The sequence below is a fragment of the Notothenia rossii genome, assembly GCF_949606895.1.
Source record: "Notothenia rossii genome assembly, chromosome: 6".
Classification (NCBI taxonomy): Eukaryota; Metazoa; Chordata; class Actinopteri; order Perciformes; family Nototheniidae; genus Notothenia; species Notothenia rossii.
Window position 1 is genome coordinate 16,381,367 of NC_136909.1, and position 21,890 is coordinate 16,403,256.

General features: G+C 40.9%; 3 protein-coding genes across 7 annotated transcripts; 1 reads left to right on the plus strand and 2 right to left on the minus strand.

Annotated features, from left to right (window-relative positions):
* Window positions 1–2,205: 2,205 nt before the first annotated feature.
* Window positions 2,206–3,458, minus strand: LOC307044784 (progonadoliberin-1-like). Of its 2 annotated transcripts, none has more exons than XM_079690165.1 (4): window positions 3,290–3,458; window positions 3,056–3,194; window positions 2,400–2,498; window positions 2,206–2,293 (listed from the first exon to the last, which is right to left on the minus strand). In XM_079690165.1, the coding sequence occupies exons 1-4, from the start codon at window positions 3,319–3,321 to the stop codon at window positions 2,246–2,248; spliced, it is 318 nt and encodes a 105-aa protein (XP_079546291.1). In that variant the 5' UTR covers window positions 3,322–3,458; the 3' UTR covers window positions 2,206–2,245. The 2 variants fall into 2 exon arrangements, with proteins under 2 accessions (XP_079546291.1, XP_079546290.1); XM_079690164.1 differs by having other exon boundaries at window positions 2,400–2,501.
* A 109-nt stretch (window positions 3,459–3,567) lies between these two features.
* kctd9a (potassium channel tetramerization domain containing 9a) lies at window positions 3,568–11,747 on the minus strand. Of its 2 annotated transcripts, none has more exons than XM_079690159.1 (12): window positions 11,229–11,747; window positions 10,817–10,938; window positions 10,686–10,729; window positions 10,026–10,122; window positions 9,826–9,884; window positions 9,609–9,737; window positions 9,446–9,513; window positions 9,263–9,358; window positions 8,519–8,668; window positions 6,074–6,179; window positions 5,866–5,999; window positions 3,568–5,107 (listed from the first exon to the last, which is right to left on the minus strand). In XM_079690159.1, the coding sequence occupies exons 1-12, from the start codon at window positions 11,274–11,276 to the stop codon at window positions 4,979–4,981; spliced, it is 1,182 nt and encodes a 393-aa protein (XP_079546285.1). In that variant the 5' UTR covers window positions 11,277–11,747; the 3' UTR covers window positions 3,568–4,978. The 2 variants fall into 2 exon arrangements, with proteins under 2 accessions (XP_079546285.1, XP_079546286.1); XM_079690160.1 differs by having other exon boundaries at window positions 3,568–5,095; window positions 11,229–11,738.
* A 380-nt stretch (window positions 11,748–12,127) lies between these two features.
* ankrd39 (ankyrin repeat domain 39) lies at window positions 12,128–15,222 on the plus strand. 3 transcript variants are annotated; one of them, XM_079690163.1, is made up of 5 exons: window positions 12,128–12,448; window positions 12,530–12,567; window positions 12,701–12,804; window positions 12,895–13,098; window positions 14,440–15,222. In XM_079690163.1, the coding sequence occupies exons 2-5, from the start codon at window positions 12,552–12,554 to the stop codon at window positions 14,584–14,586; spliced, it is 471 nt and encodes a 156-aa protein (XP_079546289.1). In that variant the 5' UTR covers window positions 12,128–12,448; window positions 12,530–12,551; the 3' UTR covers window positions 14,587–15,222. The 3 variants fall into 3 exon arrangements, with proteins under 3 accessions (XP_079546289.1, XP_079546287.1, XP_079546288.1); XM_079690161.1 differs by having other exon boundaries at window positions 12,128–12,567; XM_079690162.1 differs by having other exon boundaries at window positions 12,128–12,567; window positions 12,970–13,098.
* The last annotated feature ends 6,668 nt before the right edge of the window (window positions 15,223–21,890 follow it).

Consider the following 21,890-nt stretch of genomic DNA (forward strand, 5'->3'; position numbering starts at 1 on the left):
TATCCTTCTCATGTATTATCTTATGTCCTGGTAAAACAATGGATCGGAAAATGTATTTTAAAACTGCATTAAATAATGTTTGAGTTTAAATGTTCAAACAGAAAGAATGCACAGCATTTCCAATATTTCAAAATGTAGCCTAACATTAAATATTTATCAAATCATCATAGCAAAGGCTGCAGTAAAAAAACGTCATAAAGATTTGTATAGTCAGAAACAATTCTATTTTTAACTGTTTAATTGAGCTTGAATTACAAAGGATTTTCCAATTGACCTGACCACATGTTTTGTGGGAGAAAACAGGAAGAAGGCTCTGATCAGAGAAGATGGCAGCGCCTTCCTCCTGTGAGGCCAACGTGCTGCCCATGAAGCTGAGAGAGAACAAGGGAGGTAAGTGAGGGAGGGGAAGTAAATAAAGGCATGTGAGGGGAAGCAAGGCAGCAAGAGATAGAGAGAGGGGCTTTGAAGAGGAAGGAATTAGACGAAAAGCAAGAAGAATGGAAACAAGACATGAAAATAAATAAGGACGTCAATAAGAGTAAAGAAGTGTGGAAGGGGAAGAGGAGGAAGAGAGTGAAACATAAAAGATACAGAAGACAAGAGGAAGGACGCAAAATAGAGATATTGACCAAGAAGATAGGCGAGTAAATTAATATATGTACGAAAAAAAGAGAAAGGGTGGCAGGATGGAGAAGAAATATATATATATATATATGGTGAGGAGGAGAAATGAGAGATAGAACATATGGATTTTAGAAGAAGAAGGAATGAAAGAGAGCTGTCAAACAGAATTGAGAGGATGTGGCTATACGAGGTGGAGGGGGGGAGAGGGGTAAGATAAAAAGCCTTCCCTCTCCATTCCCTTTCAAAAAGGTGGAATGCAGGTTAAAGAAAACAGTAAGGGAGAGAGAGAGGAGAGGTAAGAGGGAGGAAAGGGTGGGAGGAAGGAGGCTTTGACATTGGAAGTAAGAGGTAAAAGAAAAGCAGAGCTCCAGATGAAGGAGGAGGAACCAGGTGGATAGAAGATGAGGGAGACAAAAGAGTGAAAGGGTAGAAGGAAGGTGGGAGAGGAAAGAAGATTAAACACAAGATGAAGAACAATAAGGGGAAGGTGGAGAGGTACAGAACAAATGTTGAAAGAGACAAAGATAAAGAGGAAGAGTAATCAAATGAAGGATGGAAACGGTAAAGAGGTGGAAAGAAATAAAATATAGGCTGGATTAGGAAGGTTTAAGGGATTAAGGAAGGAGATTGAAAGAGACCAAATATGGATGGTAGAAGAAATAAGAAAATCATCCTCTGTTCATGAAGGAAAGGGAGGGTGGGAGTAACAGAAAGGAGAAGAAGGGGGGACATGGAGTGCACTTCCCATCCATGTAGGATAGACAGCAGGGAGAAAGGAACATTAAGAAGAAATGCTGTTGATGTGAGAGGGAGGAAGAGGAGAGACCAGAGAAGAAGGATGGGAGAGGGCCTTACCTCCCACCCATGAAGGAGAGGTAGAGGGAAGAGAAGACGTTGAAAGAGGAAACACGATTGATTGGGGATGGAGGAATGAGAGGAGGACTCCTGAAATCAAAGGGAAAAAGAGAAAGATGGAGATGAAAAGGATTGGAGATAAGGGAGGCAGGAGAGGTAGAAGTTAAGGATGGGGATGGGGAGAAAAAATTAGCGCAAATGAAAAGGAATAAATGGAAGTGTGGATGGGAGAGGGAGAGAGATAAGATGAAGAGCCATCCCTCTCCATCCATTTCAAAAAGGTGAAGCAAAAGAGAGGTATTGAATAGGGAGGATGTAGAGATAAATGCGAATTAACTGAAGAACTATTTTGATGTTATAAAATAATTCACCTTTTCGCTTTTAAGTGGATGTAACCTCCAAACGCTGAACTCATGGTGCCACACTAAAGAAATGTAATGACTGTGATTCCTTCTTATGAGTTACATAGACCAGCTGTATAAGACCAACAACTATCCTGAATGCAACACTTTAAATCATTTTTATCTGGAGGACTTTATTTTGTTTCTTTTTCAATTTCATGTTGAAGTTTGAATTTGCGGACATAATCCTCCAAGATATGTATCTATATTTGATGTTGTTTCAGCACAGACATATTTTGAGGTAGACATCCTTGAAAAAGTTAATGAGTGTGCAGTACTAGTATTTGTGATTTGTACATGTCGAACAATAACCACAACAATGGAGTCATGCATAAATGATATTTTATTGTTGAATCAAAAAATCTTTATTTTTTGTATGTTCTGTGTCCATTATCCCTGTCAGTGACACTGCCCTGAAGGAGAATGAGAAATTAAACTTTATGTGAATAAATTAAAACTTTATTAGAACCAGCAGGTGGTTCACAACTAACCACAGAAGAACAAATGAGAAAAACTTACAAGAAATCCTTTGGTTCTGTAAATTTTGGCAAAGGGTGATTCCTCAGCACAAGCCAGAACACTGCAGTGTGTTTCCATGTGTGGGAACGCCTCCACCAGCTGCTGGAAGAAGATCATCGCAGCAAATATGTGCAAAAAGAGATTAGATTAGATGGTATATTCCTAAAGGTAATCAAATCAAATAAAGCAAAGAGAAGAATATCACACATATGTATCGATAATACTTTCAATAAAAAACATAATGAAGTATTTCATGTCTGACAAGTAGTGGAAGGAAGTAAAAAAAAAGATCCTAAATTAAACATTATTTATTCATACGTGAATATTCGGACTTTCCCCCTGAGTTCAAATAAATCCGAAACATAGCAAACCTTCATATTATATTAAATGTAATTTAGCTGATGCTTCCATCCAAAACGACTTGCATACACTTCAACATGTCGACATGACGATGGGAGCAATGTGGGGTTAAGTATCCTGCCCAAGGACGCTTTGAAATGTTACTGCTGCTACTAAGTATTGAACGACTGACCCTTTAATTGGTAGACACCATCAACACACCTTATTAAAATGTAATGGGCATGTGAGAAAATGATAGGAGTAACTAACGCTGAGGAAACACGTTGGCAGCCATTATAAGAATGATAAATGCCTACATTGTCCAGCGTGTCCGACAGGCTGTCCAGGTCCCTCTTCCCTCCGGGGCTCAGGCCGTAGGACCAGTGCTGACTGCCGCCCTGAGGCAGCGCTGCAGCTATGAGCAGCAGGCACAGTACCAACCTCTTTGGAGCCATTCTGAGCGGGGAAATATACATAATAGTTTACTTTTGTTATGGTTTTCATCCCTAATTAACACTCTTCAAATGTACAATATTAGCAGAATTTCTCACCTTGTCCTCTGATTTGTGTTGTCTGCTGTCATTTGTGAATCCTGCTGCAGTTTTCCAAGCTTTATATAAGCCTGTGGCCCTACAGGGGGTTACAAAGTGGGATTCAAAAAACACTTAACACTTACCTCTATTTATTACAAGATGACACTTGGTGTTTTTTTTCCACCCTCCACAAACAAAGCCCAACATGGGGTGACAATGTTCAGCTCTGGCTCTTAAATGACGCACTTCGAGTGTACAAAACACTCTAAACTGACACAGTAAAGGATTACAAATCATGACAATTTTTTTCTTCTTCATAGCAGTTTATTTATAACAGTCATTCATGGAAATACATTTCCACGGTCAAGTGCAATAATCTTAGACAGGGTGACCTGTCTAAAACACAAACCAACCTCCGCCTCATGTTGCATTCAGTGAGATGTATTAAAAATAAATAATCATAGCTCTTCCTTGGATTTTCGAGATGAAAATACACAATTGTATGATTGCCTTCATCGTTCATTCTCACAGGCAGGGTACCAACAATTAGACTGAGTGAATAGTATTGCATCAGAGCAGCTTTGAGCTACAGGTAGAGAAACTTCACCAGTCAGAGACGAGTAGAGTCTTCACACATGCAAACAGAAAGAACTGACAAAACCTGCTTACCATACAATAACAATTTCAGAAGTTTTGGAAACACTGGAGTTGATTTACATAAGATTACAAGCTCCAAACATTTTTGGTGAGAAGGTATACAAGTTAACATGTAGTTGTGCAAATAAGTTCGAAGCATGATTAAGTGATATACATCGATACATGGAGCGTGTTCGCAGGCAAACCCACTTTAACAGCATGTGAAAATGGCTTTTTCTTTTAAAGCACAGCATTTTTTTTTCTTCAAATGGAGACTGAAGTATAATGAATGTCATACATGCACATTACAATAAGCAGTGCCACAGTTGAATGCATGCAATTGTGGATCACTTGCACACCAGATTAAAACAAGAGGTAGATTCACAAACAAGGGAAAGCTTTTTTTAAAGAACACAATATTTAAAAGTCAGAAACGAGAAACCTCACAGCTGTAACATCATGTATTGCATAACCAAGCTGTGTTTTAAACTAGCCTGTCGCTTAGTTTCATGTTGTGCTAACAGCACTTCTAGCCTTCTAGACTGTGCTACCCTTATGGCTTTGGCTTGCATTGCTTCCTTTATTTATGTTGAATCCAGCAAAAGTTAAAGAAGATTATATAACGCCACAGTTATTGGTAAGTGCCACTTTCTGTTTCTGCTACAGCAGCACAGTGAAGCTCAGCTCTGAACTTCACTGCTCACAAATGATCTGACTTTAACTCCCATTAACACGTCAAGTAAGATGAAGTGAATACAAATGATGAAGAACATTAAATTAGTATAGTTCATTGGATTTTATCCAGACACATCTACGTACACAAGGAACATTATTTGGTTTTGGTGATATACGCAGCTGAACATTTAAAACGTCCTACCATACAAACAACCCTGAATAATTATAGTGCAAGATATTTAAAGCTAACTTAATAAAGGTGGAATGCCAGGGATGTGCATACAACTACCTGCTTTACAGACAGGTACAGAGAGATTGGAAGTAGAGGAATATACTGGAGAAGAGAGAATTAAAGAAGCCAGCTGCGGCCCCCCACTGACACTGGAGTGTGCAGAGTTATCTGACACTCTGGGACATGTGCAGAGGGGTCAGCATCTCCTCGAAAATGGCCCCTTTCACATTGGACCCTCTCAGGTTGGCTTCTTGGAGATCGCAGCCAGACAAGTCACAGTTCTGCAAAAAAGGCTTAAGTGTAAACCAGGAGGATTAAATGCATTGGTTACATATATTTGAGTGCATAACATACATAGTAGTGCAAAGTGCACATAATCTTATTCCATCAATTGCTTATTATGTTAGAACCTTTGCTGTCAGCTTTGGATGTCTTTTAGCGTTTTGTTTTTGTGATGTTAGTTTCTGTGTCTTGTAATTGCACTGATCAAAAGCAGCGCTCCTGACTTCACCGTGTTCTTTATGATGACAACGAGATTTATTTTATCCTAATAAGTCCAGTGAAAACCCCAAAAGAGTCCTTGAGAATCATAGAAAAGTAAGAAAACAACAAAATTGGCAATTCTTCTCTAATGTATGTAAGCTTCTAAAGGCTGAGCCTTATCATGTATGGTTAAGGTTATGTTATACAAGAGAGGGAAGCCTCCTGACTTGATATATTAATTGATAATCACATAAGAATTACAAGTTCCATAAGCTAGTCCTCTACTTTGAGCACAAGGCACTTGAAAACATGCTTATTTTACAATCTGGCAAAATCTAATTGAAATCTCCAGTCGGGACACTTTCATCTATTTGTGAAACCAGTGTCAAACATAAACAACCAAATGCAGGAAGACCATTACATTGCAATAACGATAAAGGAGATTGAATTTGTTGTACTCATCAGACTCATTCTGTGTTCTCCTAGAAAGTTGTAGTAAATCACATCGTCCCTTGCCAGCTGAGCCAACATGTTTCAGAGATAATCCCGTCTGAAGGCCCTGACTCACCTCCAGATCGGTCCCCGCTAAAGTGGCTCCCCGCAGGTTGCAGTTCTTCAGCGTTGCATTTTTCAGAGTGGCCACACGCAGGTTGACGCCGGTCATTTGGCTTCCTTCCAAGTCAACTCCTTTAAGGTTAGCACCTGGTCACAAAAGCATTGGGTTAAAACACGACTATAAAACTGCCTCTTCTTAACCAAGAGTTGTGATGGATTACCTTCCAGGTTGGCCTTCAGTCCCGATGGATCTTCAAAGTTGCATCCTTTGAGAGACGCTCCCTCTGCGTTGGAACAGAGCATCTTCACCCCTTGTAAGTTGGCACCCTTCAAAAGACAAAGATCAGAAGTACTCATAATCAGGGCTGCACATAACTGGTGCGCAGTTGCGCATGCGCACCTCCGCCAAAAAAAGAGCACCGGGTCATTTGAAAAAACGCGCATTTGCGTACCAACATTGAGAGAGAGAGAGAAGGGAGAAGAGAAAAGAGAGGAGAGAGAGAGAGAAAGATATTTGCAAGTTGCATATGAACTCAGGGACGGCCCGTAGCGCAGGCGATATAGATGTTCGCCTAGGGCGCCAGATCTGGGGAGGCGCTGCGCTGGCAGTTCTGGGAAGGAAAAAACCATGTTTGACCGTTGGGGCTCATCCTAATTGTCGGCCTTGATGTAACAACATTCATAATTAAGTAAATGTAATACCCTTTTCACCCCGGTTACACGTTTCATTTGACCTGTACGATGGGCGCTGTAAGTGATGAAAATGGGGGATGTTGGCTTATCTGGCGCCCGCAGTTCACAGCCAAAATGCGAGTGAGCGAGGGAGAGAGGGAGGGTGCACCGGTACCGGCGCTGTTGTTATTAGAATCTGGTGCTAGCTGCTCTAACGGATATAAGAAGAAGATGTTTCTACAATAATGTGGAGGGAGAGTCCTCTCCAGTCAGACTGAGAGGCTGATAACTACAGCTCAGTGAGGTAAGGACTTGAGTGTTTAGATAGTTCACTTTATTCTCAGTTCAAACGGTTTGGTCACAATTTATGTAAACACATATTTCCAAGGCACTCCTTTATAATTATTGGGATAAACAGGTTTGAAATCATTCCAATGTATACTATAGGACAGTAACCAAAAATATCCTTTAAAACTGGAGATAAAAAAATCCATAAATAAATAAATGTTAAAGTGGACCTATTATGCTATATTTGAATAACATAGTGTAGGACCATACCTATATAAGGCATATTTATACTTTTTATTTTTCAAAATACCAAACAGATCATGCATTTTAGCCATTCCTCATTTCGCTCAATTTAACACTGTCTTTTCATGGGCTGATTCTGTGAGAACAGCACCATCTACAGGCCTGGCATATGTACTACAGCGTCTCCAGCGCTTTCGAATGGCAATGTCCGTGGCTGTCTCCTCCTGATTGGTGGAGTTGGCCCAATAGCCGTAGCGCCACTTCTGTGACGTCACAGAAGTGTTCAAATCTGGATCAGTCTGTATCAGATCTGTTGCAGCCCCTTTTTAAGAGATTTGGGTATGGAGGAAAATAGAGAGGGTTGTGTTTTCTGACACTTGGTGAGTTCCCTGGAACACCGGGGACACATATTCATGTATAAAAGACGTACAAAAGTGCATTTTGCATGATAGGTCACCTTTAAGGTAAAATAAGATATGAATGAACAACACAAATAAAATAAGTTACATTAATTTGTTATTGGCTATGGTAGGTTATTGGTTATGTTCACATTCTTATTTGATTACATCCACTTGTCTAAGATGACAACAGAGACTTTCGACCCAAAACCAGCTGTTGACTTGTGGATGCAAGCAGCTAATCCCAGACTCAACCAGAGAGAAAGTAGTAGGCCTACATCATCAGCTACCATGTCTGACAGAGAGGAAGACAGTGAGGAGAACAGTCAGGAGGAGGGTAGTGATGACAGCTTGTAGGATTACTGGTCGTGCTAATGTTGTCTTGTGTTCACCTCTGCATGTGTGTTCTGTGTTCACCTCTGCATGTGTGTTCAGTGCCGTGTGTCTGGCACATAAAGTCAAGACCCCCTCAAAAGTTATGGTTTATTTCATTTTAAGGATGAGCACCAAGCAACATCTCCAGGTGCTCCTTTGAGAACCAGGGCAAAAAAGTTATGTGCACCCTTGCTCATAATGTTCTATTAGAGCACACATTGAGAAACATCCCTACAATGAATGCATGTAAACTTACTGGAGCTGTCCTTTAGGTCCTTTTGTTATCCTTTCAAATACGGAGATGTTCTGCTTTTCTCGGATTTATTTCATAATCAACTGAATGTCTTTAGGTTTTTGACTAATAAATAGAGACTTTTAAAGGAAACATTTAGGAAATCATCCGTGGATAAATCATTGTGAGTATTGCTTTTTTAATAGGGTGAATGTGAGTAGGTGTCAGCCATTGGCAAACATGTTTAAGAACATAGGGGCCCTTCCTCCACACAATTGAGAGGGCAGGAGGTGTAAAATGGAGAAAAAAGCAGTCCATTGTTCACCAGCCAACAAATAAAAATATCACAAGAATGACATGCAACCCTCACAGTAACGTTCACTTCCCCACAGTGAGATTTTAGAGGTTTATACTGCATGTGGATCATTTATTGCAAGAAAAAAGGTTTTCAGGCTTACGTCCAGGTTGGCTCCAGACAGATCGGCCCGCTCCAGGTTGGCGCAGCACAGGTTGGCATGTGTCAGATTGCAGCGGCTCAGATTAGCCATCTTGAAATTGATGTAGCGTAAATCCAGTCGGGACAGATCCGCCCCACTGAAGTTAAGACCCTAAAGACAGCGAGATTAAAGGTGTCAAATATTATCTGGATATGGGAAAATGATGGGGGTCATGGCAATATGATGCTATATATATATATAATGTTTAACAAAGATAAACATTTTACCATCAAGATTCTGCATTACTGTTCCTATCAGATATAAAAGAACCCTGGTTATGGTTACCACATACTTTTTCAAAAGTATTTGATCCTCTTTTTGAAATGAAAGATGAACAAAACCTGCAGATTTTATTTTCCTTTAGTTTGCTCGAAAATACAAATGTTTGTTTCTTATATTGTGCCGAATTAAGTCATTATTAGTAGTTTGTATTTGTTTGCCCATGTTAACCTTTAAACCTTTAGTCCTTAAAATTAAGGAATCCTAAAGCTTCTATTTTTAAAATATTTAAGTTTTTTGCCTCGTGATGCTAACAAAAGAGGAAAATAATCCAATGTGATGAAGTACGGTTTGATTATTTATAGAACATTAATTAATTGGATTAATAGAACAAATACTACTTTTATAATATATACCCTTCAGGTGATGCAAAATGACATATACCACAAGATTTTGGCTATATAGCCCATTTGAACTTGGCTGTACCTGACAGCGGAGCTCTGACTTGGTGGGAGTTGCCAGAAGAAAACGAACAAACTCCTTGCGGGAAATGGGAGAGTGGTCCTCAGCTGGCTGAGTGTTCTGATTTGAAAGTAAGGCGAGAAGTCACAATGCGTTCATGGGAGATTTATCACATTAAAACAATTCACTTTGCACGCTTCAAATAACCTTGATTGCTGCTTCCAGCTGTTCAGTAAGCTGCTCAATTCCAAAGAACCGAGCCTCCTCGAGGACACCTGGAAGACAAATATTATGAGAAGATTTAATTTCAAACCCATCCTCAGAGGGATTCAAATGGCAGACATATTTAGTGTTCATCAGAAAAGCTTGCCTCGTATATTTATGCCTTCATTGATAATGAGCTGACCATGTCTCAGGTAATTGAGAATTGGCTCAAAGTATTCAGGGCTTCGGTCAATTAGGTACGCTCCATGCTCATCCTGCTTGTTCCCCCACACATCTGGAGCAAACACAGAGGTTACAAAACATATTCAGAGAGGCTGCCTCATATAAAACTAAAGGAAATGTCTAAAGGCTTGTCAGCTCACCTTTCTCTCGAAACATGTGAGCTAGCATACTCTCTGGCTCCTTGCTGACCAAGGTGCTCCTGAACACAAAACAGAGACACATTTAGGAAAGAAGAAAATGAATGCAAATGTAGCCGGAACAAAAGAAAACATACACTGTGGTATAGAAGAAATCACAAGTATGTTATAATGTTTTTAAGACTTGTGAAAACATCAGATACCTGGTGGTGGTGAAGGGACGACCACCAATATTAAGGGTCAGCCAATCAGTGTGTGCTCCGTGCTGATCAGCTGTAACCTTGGCCTCATTCTGAGGGTCTGTGATACAAAAACAGATAAGAAGTCTAAGTGTCTGACACCATATTCACACTTATACACACAGTAGATGAGACTGCAGCCATGGGTGGATTACTGACAAGCCGATTGGGCAAGGGCACAAGGGTCTAAAGTGACATATAAAGTGTCTTAAAAAGTGTATTAAAAAAGGGGAAACACAGACATAGACACGCTAACAACTCTGAGATACTCCCGACTACAAAGAGATACAACAATACTACAAATGGGCTCCAAACAACTACAAAAGAGACTTTTTTCAAACAAATGTTATATCTGTGGTGCCTTTGCATGATGCTTTGTGGAGAAGTTTTATAGATCTGTCAACTAAATAATCTAATCTATCAGTCAAAAACAAATTGTACTGGTGTAGTTGGACGACAAAAACAAAAGTCTTGGTCAACAAAAGAGAGAAGAAAATAAACAGCTACAAAGAGAAGCAAAAGGAAGCTGCACATTTATAAAGTCTTTGAGTCCAGCTCCTACGTAGAAGAGTTGGTGGGGACTTTTACATGTCTTGCCCGCAGCAGACATTTCACAACACTCACCAATAAATGGATCTCCTTCTGAGACATACAACACTTCGTCATCTCTGTTGGAAAATACAGAGACATTATTAGGTTTGCAGGCTCCCAATGCGCTCAGATACATGTGTTGTATCATTATGGTGTTAGCTTACCTTATAAGGGCAATGTCATCTATGAGACCACCCTTTCCATTGTATAGAGACACAGCTTTGATTCCTAATTTATTGCTTGCTACGGATAGTAAATCTGACAAGGTCCCGTATACTGCTACAACCTGAAACAGCAGCAGTGCTAGGGATTACAGTCTGAAATGGGTCACTTGTACTTAATACCAGATTAATGAGACATCTTGGTTTATATCACATTTATTTAAGTATTGTAAAATGACAAGCCGTTTACAATGACTGTATATGAACATGTTATTACATATGTACAGATATAGATGCTATAAAACTATATTTAACATACACTAGTTATAATTAAACACGTATGTTCAGTGGAAAAAGCCAGTCATTCTACGGCCCAGATCTTAAACTAAACAGCCCCAGAGTTGTTTGTACAAACCTTGCCATTTTTAGATGTCCCGTTAACAAACAGGGTAACTCTTCTCATGCTTTAGGCGCTTTGGTATTTAGTACTTAATAGTAATTTAGTACTACTTGTTATAATTTAAATGATAATGTGGCGTTTGCCAGCTAACACTCGGTTGACTCAAGCTTACTGGCTAGCTAGCTGCATCAGACAACAACACGAGACACAAGAGGCGTTCAGGAACTGTAGGAAAACATCTGTACGTACAATCCTTCCAACTTCAAGAACGCATTTAAAAGCAAGGGTAGACCAGTGGTGGAAAGTAACTCAGTACATTTACTCAAGTAGCCTACTGTACTTGAGTAAACATTTATTTGAGGTACTTGTACTTTACCCGAGTATTTTGATGTTATACTTCTTCCCGCTAACTTTCTACTCTACTACGATTTGGTGTGGTGTATACTTTTGACTCCACTACAATTATGTTACACACTTATTTACTAGTTACTTTATGAATTCAGATTTGACACATTATACTTAGGAAACACGTTAAAAATATGATTATTTGGTATACATTAAAGTACCCAACATTGTATAACTAAAACCACGAGTGGGTTAATAGGAAATTAATTGGTAGACATTTTGCTAAAAAGAGTGTCACTTTTAAAAAAGCAATTATTTTTAAATAATTACATTAGAATATTATCAATTAAATAATCAATTTATTTATAGTGTTGTTGTTGTTTGTGATGATAATAAATGTTTTAAAGATCCTTTAAATGTGATAGTTCGCTTTTCATAAGCAATACGCAGCCACAAAAAAAGTAATGAGTCTTAATTTAAAAAAAACGACAAATCTAAGAGCATCTGAAGGGGTCTTTCTTAATACGGACCTGTGATTGGTCGGAGCCTTCACACGTAGGTGCGCTTGTTTTATTTATCGGGTGGTCTGGTGGTGCAAACGTTTTGCCATCCTGCAGTTTTGTTTACCAAAGAAAATTCTTATTGGAGTAGTTTCGACCTGTATCTGAGTTATAATGCAACATATATTCTTTATATATGGTCATACGGTTAAACAGTCATTTATTTGTTAGGCTTGTGTGCTTCTGAAGCTAAGCCTGTTGGTGGTGATAATGTACCACCAAGTTGTCCACCACCAAAGATAGAAGAAGAAAACACGGAAGTGTCAAACAGCATCATGGAGATGCATGATTGTAGCTCAAAAACAAGTCTTTAGCTTTTGTTTTGAAAGTGTATGTAACTATTTTGTTATGCACAATGGCGACTGACAGACCACAATGTTCGTGTTGCACTAATCCAGTCTCCTCTCCCAGTGTTTACCAGACGCTGAGTGAAATGGATTTTGAACGAGGTTTGCATTCACCTGTCATAAACCATAGTCTAATAGAGTTCTGAAAATACATAACATATCTATTAAATGCATTTTTTTCACCTTGGCAATAGTTTTCTGGAAGTACAGTGCTGTGTGTCATTCTTCTATGCAGGTATCTGGTCTGCTGCGATGGATGGGGACTTGGAGAGGGTCAAGTCTTTGACCCAGAAGGGCACAGACTCTAACCTGAGAGACTCTACTGGTTACACAGCTCTGGTGAGTTCTCTGGGAATATGTTTGTGTGAAGCATCAAGTGTTTTAATCCATCTAAAATGATTGCATCATTTGTTGTGTGTTTTATCTCAGCACTATGCAAGTCGCAGTGGTCATCACGCTGTCTGCAAGTTTCTTCTTGAGAGTGGTGCTTGTGCATCTCCCCAGACACCAGGCGGTGCCACGCCACTCCATCGATCAGCTTACTGCGGTCATCTGGATGTGGTCAGACTCCTGCTTCAGCACCGAGCAGACCCAATGCTCTGCGATGACGACGGTTCTTCTCCTCTACATAAGGTACAGAAGTACCAATATAAAATAAACTGCACCACCAAATAAACATCTGCTCAAAGATTGTATGTCAACCCTTTAAAAAACTCCATGACTCAATCTACCATAGTAACATATTGAGGCTTTCCAACAACATTGTCTCTGACCCCAACCACATCCTCAACAGCTAATATAAATTATAACCATCAAATCAGAGATACTGCTTTCCAAAATGTATTAGGATGTGATTGAAGCAATGTTCAGGGCCCAGGAGTTCAAAACTTTTAATCCCTATCTGATCAGATCAGATTTGGATTTTGGGGAGTTCAAAACCAAAAAACAGGATTAGGATCACTTTCATATCCGATCAGATCAGGAAATCCAATCCAAGCTTTAATCTGGATCAAATCTTCAAAATGGGTAGTTCAAACCGACAACACAGGATTGGGATCAGTTTGATCCCAAAAAACTGGATTATCCTGATCCCACCAAAGTGGTGGATTTCCAGTGGATTACCAGAGCAAAATGTACTGTACAATTTATTTTAAAATATGTTTCAATTTAAATACGATGGCAAAGTTTGTTAACTGAAATAATACACAATTTTTAGCCTTCATGGGAAATACATTTTATTTTTTCCATTTTTGCTCATGTTTGTGGTGGCCTATTTTGTTTTCAACCAAATGTTGATGACATAAATGTTTATGCTCATAAAAGTATCACAGCAAAGATTGTCAATCACAAATGTAATTTAGATTAAAGTAAAAATATCTTCAACAAAAAAAAAGTCCATCATCTGTCATCTCCTTTCAAATAAAAAAATATAATTAAACATTATAGATGTCTCTGCAATATGGTCTCTTGTCTTCCTTGTATTATTTTTATGTCCACTAGATGGCGATCGGTAGGATTAAAGCACTGATATTCAGGATCTAGTCATCTTGAAAAATCATAATCTGGATCAGGCTGATCCTATCCTGAATTGCTTTGAACTCCAGGGACAAAATCTGGCCGATTTGTCTGATCCTGGATCACAAAAAATGGGATTTCAAAATCGGAACGGATCTGATTGAGATTAAAAGTTTTGAACTCCTGGGCCCTGGGCACCAGTCAACTCTAAAGTTAAATAATTAGTTTAATCCCAAATCAAATGCATGTTAAAGGGTCTTGAAAATATTGTCTTTAGTGATTGTTATGTTTTGTTACATTTCTGTTGTCTTGTTTATTGTCCTAACTATTGTCCTAGTTGATGTTTGAAATGGAGCTGCTGTGATTCAAGAAATAATTCAGGCTTGTTTTAACAATCAAGTATTGTGTAGATTAATTGATCTTTTAACCTGGTGCCTGTATTTTTTAATGCTTGAGCAGGCTGCAGAACGAAGCCATGAAGAGGTGTGTCTGCTGCTGATGGAGAGCTGTGCAGCGCTCTGCAGCCAGGCCAACAACAGGCTGCTGCTTCCCTTCCAGCTGGCACCCCAGGGAGACCTGCAGGAGCTCCTGAAGCCACCTCGGTGACCACAGACACACTGCATATGCAGACATGCCGAGAAACAATGACTTAAGCTCAAAACATGCTAGGTGAGGTCAGGATTACACTCATCTTCACCTGGAAAGACAGAGTTGTGGATGAAACAAGATATTTAAGGACATTATCTTGGGCTGGGAAACACTAAACGACCACCATTCTTTTCCCCACCATTTTCTGACTTATTTTCTTGAAGATATTCTTGACATTGTTACTTTAATTAGATAGAAGGACAGATGGACAAGAAAGGGAAATAATACTGGGACAACATTAATAATTATTCATCAATGAATATAATCTTTAGTTTCAGCCTTTCTTTTCTCCCTTATACATCAGCAAAGAGACGCTGAACAAAACTGGGAGGATACAACATTATATTGCCAGCTTCATACCATAAGTAACCTGTTTTGGATTTCTAGTTTACATTGCTGCAGTAATTACACCTCCATAAACTTGTACAAAAAACAACACCACTGTTACTGCTCCACTCTTATCAAGTTGTCGTCAAATTCATAATAATTCTGTATCAGACATCAGAGTTTGCATTATTGATTGTTTTCTCTGAACATATGTCAGGTTTACGTTGTATTAAAACCGGAGGCCAACATCTGGGTTATTTTGCTTAACTTTGTCGGACATTTTGTTATTTGCGGCAACAGGGGGAGCTATTGCCCTAAAAAACAAATGTGTTTTTTTCCAGCCCACCATGTGAATTAGCTGGCAGCTCACACACAGTGGCCTCATTCGATCCTCAAAACACACTGTTGGAAAACTAATCGAGGGGACTGTGAGATAGAGAGAAAAGTTAGTAGATAGGACATCATAGATTGCACCCCTGATCTGCCTGTACAGTAAACATGTACTGTGTCACATACCACACTCTGGTATCTATTCAGTGATATCATTAATCATACGAGGATCATTGCACAACACAAGGCTGTGCAACATAATGCACTTATAGTCACATTTTGCTACAGAAGAAAAACCAAAAAGGCATTAAACTATTTTTTTATGTCATCTTTTCTAATTTGTTATGGAGTGTAGAAGAGTCCTGCTTAGTCTACATATCTTTGCTCCTGACTTGTTGCTAGCCAAATGTCTCAGCTGCTATTACTGTAACTAGTTTTAAGTCTCTTTGTAAAAGCAAATATTTTGAACCCATTGCCACTGGTGTAAATCTGTTACACTTCTAATCTCTGAGAGCAGATGTTGACAGTTGATTTTTTTTTTTGTTAGTGTGGGGTAAACTTCTGAAGCAATAGGAGTCAGGACTGAGAGAGACACAAGGAGAGCTGAAGCTTTGATGGCAAACACTGAGGGTTTATTTGGAGCTTCGGCCGGAGAATTCACAAGACATGTCAAAGGGCCACGAGTTGACCACACGGTTGAGATGCCACAATCAATTCTGAAGAACTCTTCTGTAATTCCAGGTTTTAACTAGTTCGGAGTGTAATAATCAACATTCTTTATCAGCGAGACTAAACAAATATGGACCCTGAATCTAACTAGAGCTGTCGTCCATAGAAAACAATGTGCGACAGGGAACCTACATTCCTAAAAAGAAGGTCTTCTAGATGTCTCTGAAACAATCAACTATCTCATGTCAGCTTGTGCTCGGTCATAGGCTGACAACAACAATGCGCCCAAGCTGTGCTTCCTTTAGAGAGATAGCAGCAATACCCAAGACCGTAGACCTATGCCATGGGAAAGGAGACAGTGAAAAGAGGAAAATGATTAACTGTGTCAAAGGTTGAATAACTAAGCAAATTATTCCCCAACATTTCCTCTCTTTTGATCAATTTTGATAACCTAAAAAACTATTCTAATAATAATTTGTTTAATACTTAAATCGATGAGAATCTTCAGATTTGAGTGTGGATTTACACAACATCAATTACAATCACATTAACAACAACATAATAAGATTGAAACATTCAATCATAATGATGGAGACAGCCAATGGTAATAGAAAAATCATCCCCCATCAGTGTTTGGAGCATCTTTTGTCAAAAGCATAATAATGAACACATGTAAAATCACAGATACATAATAGCAAAAACATTTATTTTAAACTAATATGTTTTAACATTTAACCATTAGTTAATCTCCTTTATTAAACTATAAAATCAAAACCAGCTTGCAGTTTAAAGATTTGCTTCAAGGCAATCACTTGTCAAAAGCATTTAAAAAAAACTTAGGATCATAAGAGATCCAGTTAAGGTATAACATTCTTAGTGGTGATTTGATCAATCTGTAATCTGCCAAACTGCAGTGTCTTCAATTTAGGATTACAATTACGTTTACTTCATTACGCTTTAGTCAAGATTTAGGCACTTTAGTCTTAGTAAAATCAATACATTCATTTTAGTCAAGTACATTGTTCAAAGTCTGAAAAGGAAAAGTCTGACATTTGTTAGGCATTTGTTAGGCAAATATTCAAAGACTTTTGTAAAAACCTGGAAAGGAAGAAACATTCCTAAAACTTTAATTCATACATTTGTAAATGCTACAACTGATCTGTACCAAATTAACTCAATTCATTATTCTTATTAGCCATACTTACCTGAACATCTACTTATGGTACTTTGAAAGGGTTCTTCTGTGTTTACCTAATGTTGAATATAGAATATCAATTTCTTTAAAATTATACTTCTCTAATTTGAGGATCAAATATGCTACATAATTGTTATATGAAATATTATACATATTTGTTTTGGGCCAAAACTGAAATGAATCCAGTACTTGAAACATCATTGTAGGTCTGTCTGTGCATGGGTAATACATTAAAGAGTAGTGTTGTTAAGCCTGATTGCTGGACAATTAAGGATATTAACATTATCTGTGATAATAGTAGAAATACTTTATTATTCAATACCTTATAATCTGAAAATATGTATTTATTAATTGCGATTCTTGCGAAAGTGTAATCTGATCCGACAAAAATATATGAATCACCACTATTTAACACGTGTGTTCATTGGAAATATAAAAAAAACAACCATTAATTGTACATCTGTAAACATCTGGTTATTCAATTCAAAAAGCATCTTTGTAGGAGAGTTCAGGAGGCCTTCAACTCACACCTCCGGCGGAGCTTTTCGGGCATTCCTGTGGAGGTTGGGGACATTGAACCAGAGTGGTCGGTGTTCAAAGCCTCTATTGCCGAAGCCGCGGCGGGGAGCTGTGGTGTCAAGGTCCTAGGTGCCTCAAGGGGCGGTAACCCTCGAACCTCCTGGTGGACACCGTTGGTCAGGGAAGCCGTCCGACTGAAGAAGGAGGCCTTCAGGGATTTGTTATCCCGGGGGACTCCCGAGGCAGTTGCAAGGTACCGACAGGCCTGAAGGGCAGCAGCCTCAGCCGTGGCCGAGGCAAAGCAGCGGGTGTGGGAGAAGTTCGGAGAAAACATAGAAAAGGACTTTCGGGCGGCACCAAAGTTGTTCTGGAAAACTGTCCGACACCTCAGGAGGGGGAAGCAGGGAACCATCCAAGCTGTGTACAGTAAGGATGGGACGTTGTTGACCTCAACTGATGGAATGTTAGGGCGTTGGAAGGAGCACTTTGAGGAACTCCTGAATCCGACAACTCCGCCCTCTATGTTAGAGGCAGAGCTGGAGTATGACGGGGGATCGACACCAATCTCCCGGGGGGAGGTCACGGAGGTCGTCAAACAACTTCACAGTGGCAAAGCCCCGGGGGTGGATGAGATCCGCCCAGAAATGCTGAAGGCTCTGGGTGTTGAGGGACTGTCATGGTTGACACGTCTCATCAACGTTGCGTGGAAGTCGGAAACAGTACCGAAGGAGTGGCAGACCGGGGTGGTGGTTCCCCTTTTTAAAAAGGGGGATCAGAGGGTGTGTGCCAATTACAGAGGCATCACACTACTCAGCCTCCCCGGGAAAGTTTACTCTAAGGTGCTCGAAAGGAGGGTCAGGCCGATTGTCGAACCTCAGATTGAGGAGGAACAATAAGGATTCCGTCCTGGTCGTGGAACCACGGATCAGCTTTTTACTCTCGCAAGGATCCTGGAGGGGGCCTGGGAGTACGCTTATCCAGTCTACATGTGTTTTGTAGACTTGGAGAAGGCGTATGACTGGGTTCCCAGGGAGTCACTGTGGGAGGTGCTGCGGGAGTATGGGGTGAGGGGGTCTCTACTCAGGGCCATCCAATCTCTGTACTCCCAAAGCGAGAGCTGTTTCCGGGTCCTCGGCAGTAAGTCGGACCCATTTCAGGTGAGGGTTGGCCTCCGCCAGGGCTGCGCTTTGTCACCAATCCTGTTTGTAATATACATGGATCGGATTTCGAGGTGTAGTCGTGGGGGAGGGGGTCTGCAGTTCGGTGGACTAAGGATTGCACCACTGCTTTTTGCAGATGATGTGGTTCTGATGGCTTCATCGGTCTGCGACCTTCAGCACTCACTGGATCGGTTCGCAACCGAGTGTGAAGCGGCTGGGATGAGGATCAGCACCTCCAAATCTGAGGCCATGGTTCTCAGCAGGAAACCGATGGACTGTCCACTCCAAGTAGGGAATGAGTCCTTACCCCAAGTGAAGGAGTTCAAGTATCTCGGGGTCTTGTTCTCGAGTGAGGGAACAATGGAGCGTGAGATGGGTCGGAGAATCGGAGCAGCGGGAGCGGTACTGTAGTCGCTTTACCGCACCGTTGTGACGAAAAGGGAGCTGAGCCAGAAGGCAAAGCTCTCTGTCTACCGCGCCATTTTCGTTCCTACCCTCACCTATGGTCATGAAGGATGGGTCATGACCGAAAGAACGAGATCGCGGGTACAAGCGGCCGAGATGGGTTTTCTCCGCAGGGTGGCTGGTGTCTCCCTTAGAGATAAGGTGAGAAGTTCGGTCATTCGGGAGGGACTCGGAGTTGAACCGCTCCTCCTTCGCGTCGAAAGGAGCCAGTTGAGGTGGTTCGGGCACCTAGTTAGGATGCCACCTGGGCGCCTCCCTAGGGAGGTGTTCCAGGCACGTCCAGCTGGGAAGAGACCAAGGGGTAGACCTAGAACCAGATGGAGGGATTATATCTCTTCGCTGGCCTGGGAGCGGCTTGGGATCCCCCAGTCAGAGCTGGTTGATGTGGCCAGGGAAAATAAAGTTTGGGGCTCTCTGCTGGAATTGCTACCTCCGTGACCCGACCACGGATAAGCGGGAGAAGATGGATGGATGGATGGATGGTCTGTCCCGAGTAGACCGTCTCAGTGGGACAGGTGAGTAAGGTTCAGGGTCTTGTACCCTTTCCTCGGGACATACACGTTGAGGCAACTCTTGCTCATCTTCGTTCTGAGGTACATTAGGAGTTGTCTGCTCATTGTCCTCCTCTGAGTCAGTTTGATGAGAGACTTCCGGTTCACCCTCAAGTTGAAGTTCACCCCTGTCTGACGAGTACTCTTCTTCACAAAGACTTCTAGCCTGTTCCCCAGCTTCCCGTTGCGCAATGTCCATGTCAGGTAAAGTTTGGAACTCTAGCTGTCTCTCTTCACCAGAGTTCCTGGTAGTCTTTCCAAACATCTCCTCGGAAGAATGTGGTTCCCACACTGATGTCTGTTCTCTTCTTAACATACTTGGTCTTTTTGGAGTAACTGTTATGTTAGGCTTAACCCGATTTGCTGGTATCCTCAGCCAGTAACCTCCTGTTGACTCATCCTCTGAATCAGATGTCTCAGCATTTTGGTCTCTCAAATCCCTTTGTCTCCTTGGATGGCTTCCTTGATTATGTGGTGGCTTTGAGATTGGTTTGACTAACTGTGGTGGGAATTCCACAGGCAAGTCATTGACAAGCAGAAGCAGGTTTCTGTGCAGCGTTCTGGTTTTCCCTTTTGCATCACTTTCTGGATGGACGACACTGGGTTATCTGAAAGCTGTTCCTTTACCACATATACAGTATACTCTTCTCCCAATAGGAACGCAATTTACCAGGCCCTCCGCGATCACTTAGATTCCTGACTAACACTCTATCCCCTTGCTTCAGAACCACTCCCCTCGCCTTCTGATCATAATAGGACTTGCCCTTTGCACTAGACGCCAGACTGTTATCAGTAGCAATCCGATATGCTTCTGTCATCTGGATCTGTTTCCTCTGACAGGCCGAACAGGAGATCCACAGGGAGACGAGGTTGACGACCATAGAGCAGAAAGTGAGGCGAATAACTGGTTGATTCGTGACGTGTGCAGTTAAACGCATGTATAACCTGTGGAAGATGTTCTTTCCATGTCTCTTTTTCTTTGTCTGTCAGCGTTCGCAGTATCTGTAACAGAATTCGGTTGAACCGCTCAGCTGGATTTCCTTGCGGGTGGTAAAGAGATGTTTGAGAATGATCTACTCCAGCGAGCTGCCCGAGTGTTCGAAAGAGATCATTCTCGAATTCTCTTCCTTGATCATGGTGCAGTTTGTTGGGGAACCCAAAATGGGGTATAAAGTCGTTATAAATCCGCTCTGCTGCTGTCCGTCCGGATTTATTTTTGGTTGCATAGGCCTGTGCGAACCTTGTGAAGTGGTCGACTACCAACAAGATATATTCATAGCCTCCTTTACTTTTCTCAAGGTGCAAATAGTCAATGCAAACCAGTTTAAGGGGTGAGTTAGAATTCATGCTGCTCATTGGTGTACGCACATGGACCGTTGGTTACTTCTGTTTAATGCAACAGCATTTCTTTGTCACATAATCCTCTATGATTCTTTTCATATGAGGCCAGTCAAACCTTTCTCTGGCTAGTTGAATGACTCTCTCTGTGCCGACATGTCCCATGTTATCATGAAGGTGCTTCAAGACAAAAGACTGATATTTCAGAGGTAGGACAAGCTGTTTTCTCTCTGGTGTCCGCCGATATAGGATTCCATCTTCAAGGTGTAGATGGTTCCACTCGTGGAGAAGCTTACACGCGGTTCCCTTGACTGACCTCCTCATATCATCTGAAAGTTTATCACTAACTTCTTTTAGCCTTACGATCTCTCCAATCGTTTGGCATTCCCTTTGGGCTTGAACCAACTCATTGTGACTTATTTCCTGTATAGGTGTGCACGGCTGTGGGATAACGTCAAGGGAGGAGGCAGAGAGGGCAGCTACCCAGGCAATATCTTTTATCTGAGCTGCTTGACCTCCTTCCCAGGAGTAGTGGTCAATATCAAGAGGGATACGGGACAGTGTATTCGCTTCAATGTTCATTCTTCCAGGTCTGTACTTAATGTTAAAGCGGAAGTCTGACAACTCCCCCACCCAATGGTGACAGACCGCATTGAGTTTGGCCGTGCTCATAACATAAGTAAGTGGATTGTTGTCAGTGTAGATGGT

What these genes read in the sequence shown, in the direction of transcription:
- LOC307044784 (XM_079690164.1), bottom strand. Translation starts at nt 3,321, where the DNA reads ATGACAGCAGACAACACAAATCAGAGGACAAG. An exon ending in AACACAAATCAGAGGACAAG is followed by an intron (nt 3,195 to 3,289) that starts GTGAGAAATTCT and finishes TTCCCCGCTCAG; the next exon opens with AATGGCTCCAAAGAGGTTGG. An exon ending in TGTCGGACACGCTGGACAAT is followed by an intron (nt 2,502 to 3,055) that starts GTAGGCATTTAT and finishes ATCTTCTTCCAG; the next exon opens with CAGCTGGTGGAGGCGTTCCC.
- kctd9a (XM_079690159.1), bottom strand. Translation starts at nt 11,276, where the DNA reads ATGAGAAGAGTTACCCTGTTTGTTAACGGGACATCTAAAAATGGCAAG. An exon ending in TGAAGGCATAAATATACGAG is followed by an intron (nt 9,514 to 9,608) that starts GCAAGCTTTTCT and finishes TTTGTCTTCCAG; the next exon opens with GTGTCCTCGAGGAGGCTCGG. An exon ending in TGTCTGGAGCCAACCTGGAC is followed by an intron (nt 6,180 to 8,518) that starts GTAAGCCTGAAA and finishes TGTCTTTTGAAG; the next exon opens with GGTGCCAACTTACAAGGGGT.
- ankrd39 (XM_079690161.1), top strand. Translation starts at nt 12,474, where the DNA reads ATGGCGACTGACAGACCACAATGTTCGTGTTGCACTAATCCAGTCTCC. An exon ending in TGAAATGGATTTTGAACGAG is followed by an intron (nt 12,568 to 12,700) that starts GTTTGCATTCAC and finishes TCTTCTATGCAG; the next exon opens with GTATCTGGTCTGCTGCGATG. An exon ending in GTTCTTCTCCTCTACATAAG is followed by an intron (nt 13,099 to 14,439) that starts GTACAGAAGTAC and finishes ATGCTTGAGCAG; the next exon opens with GCTGCAGAACGAAGCCATGA.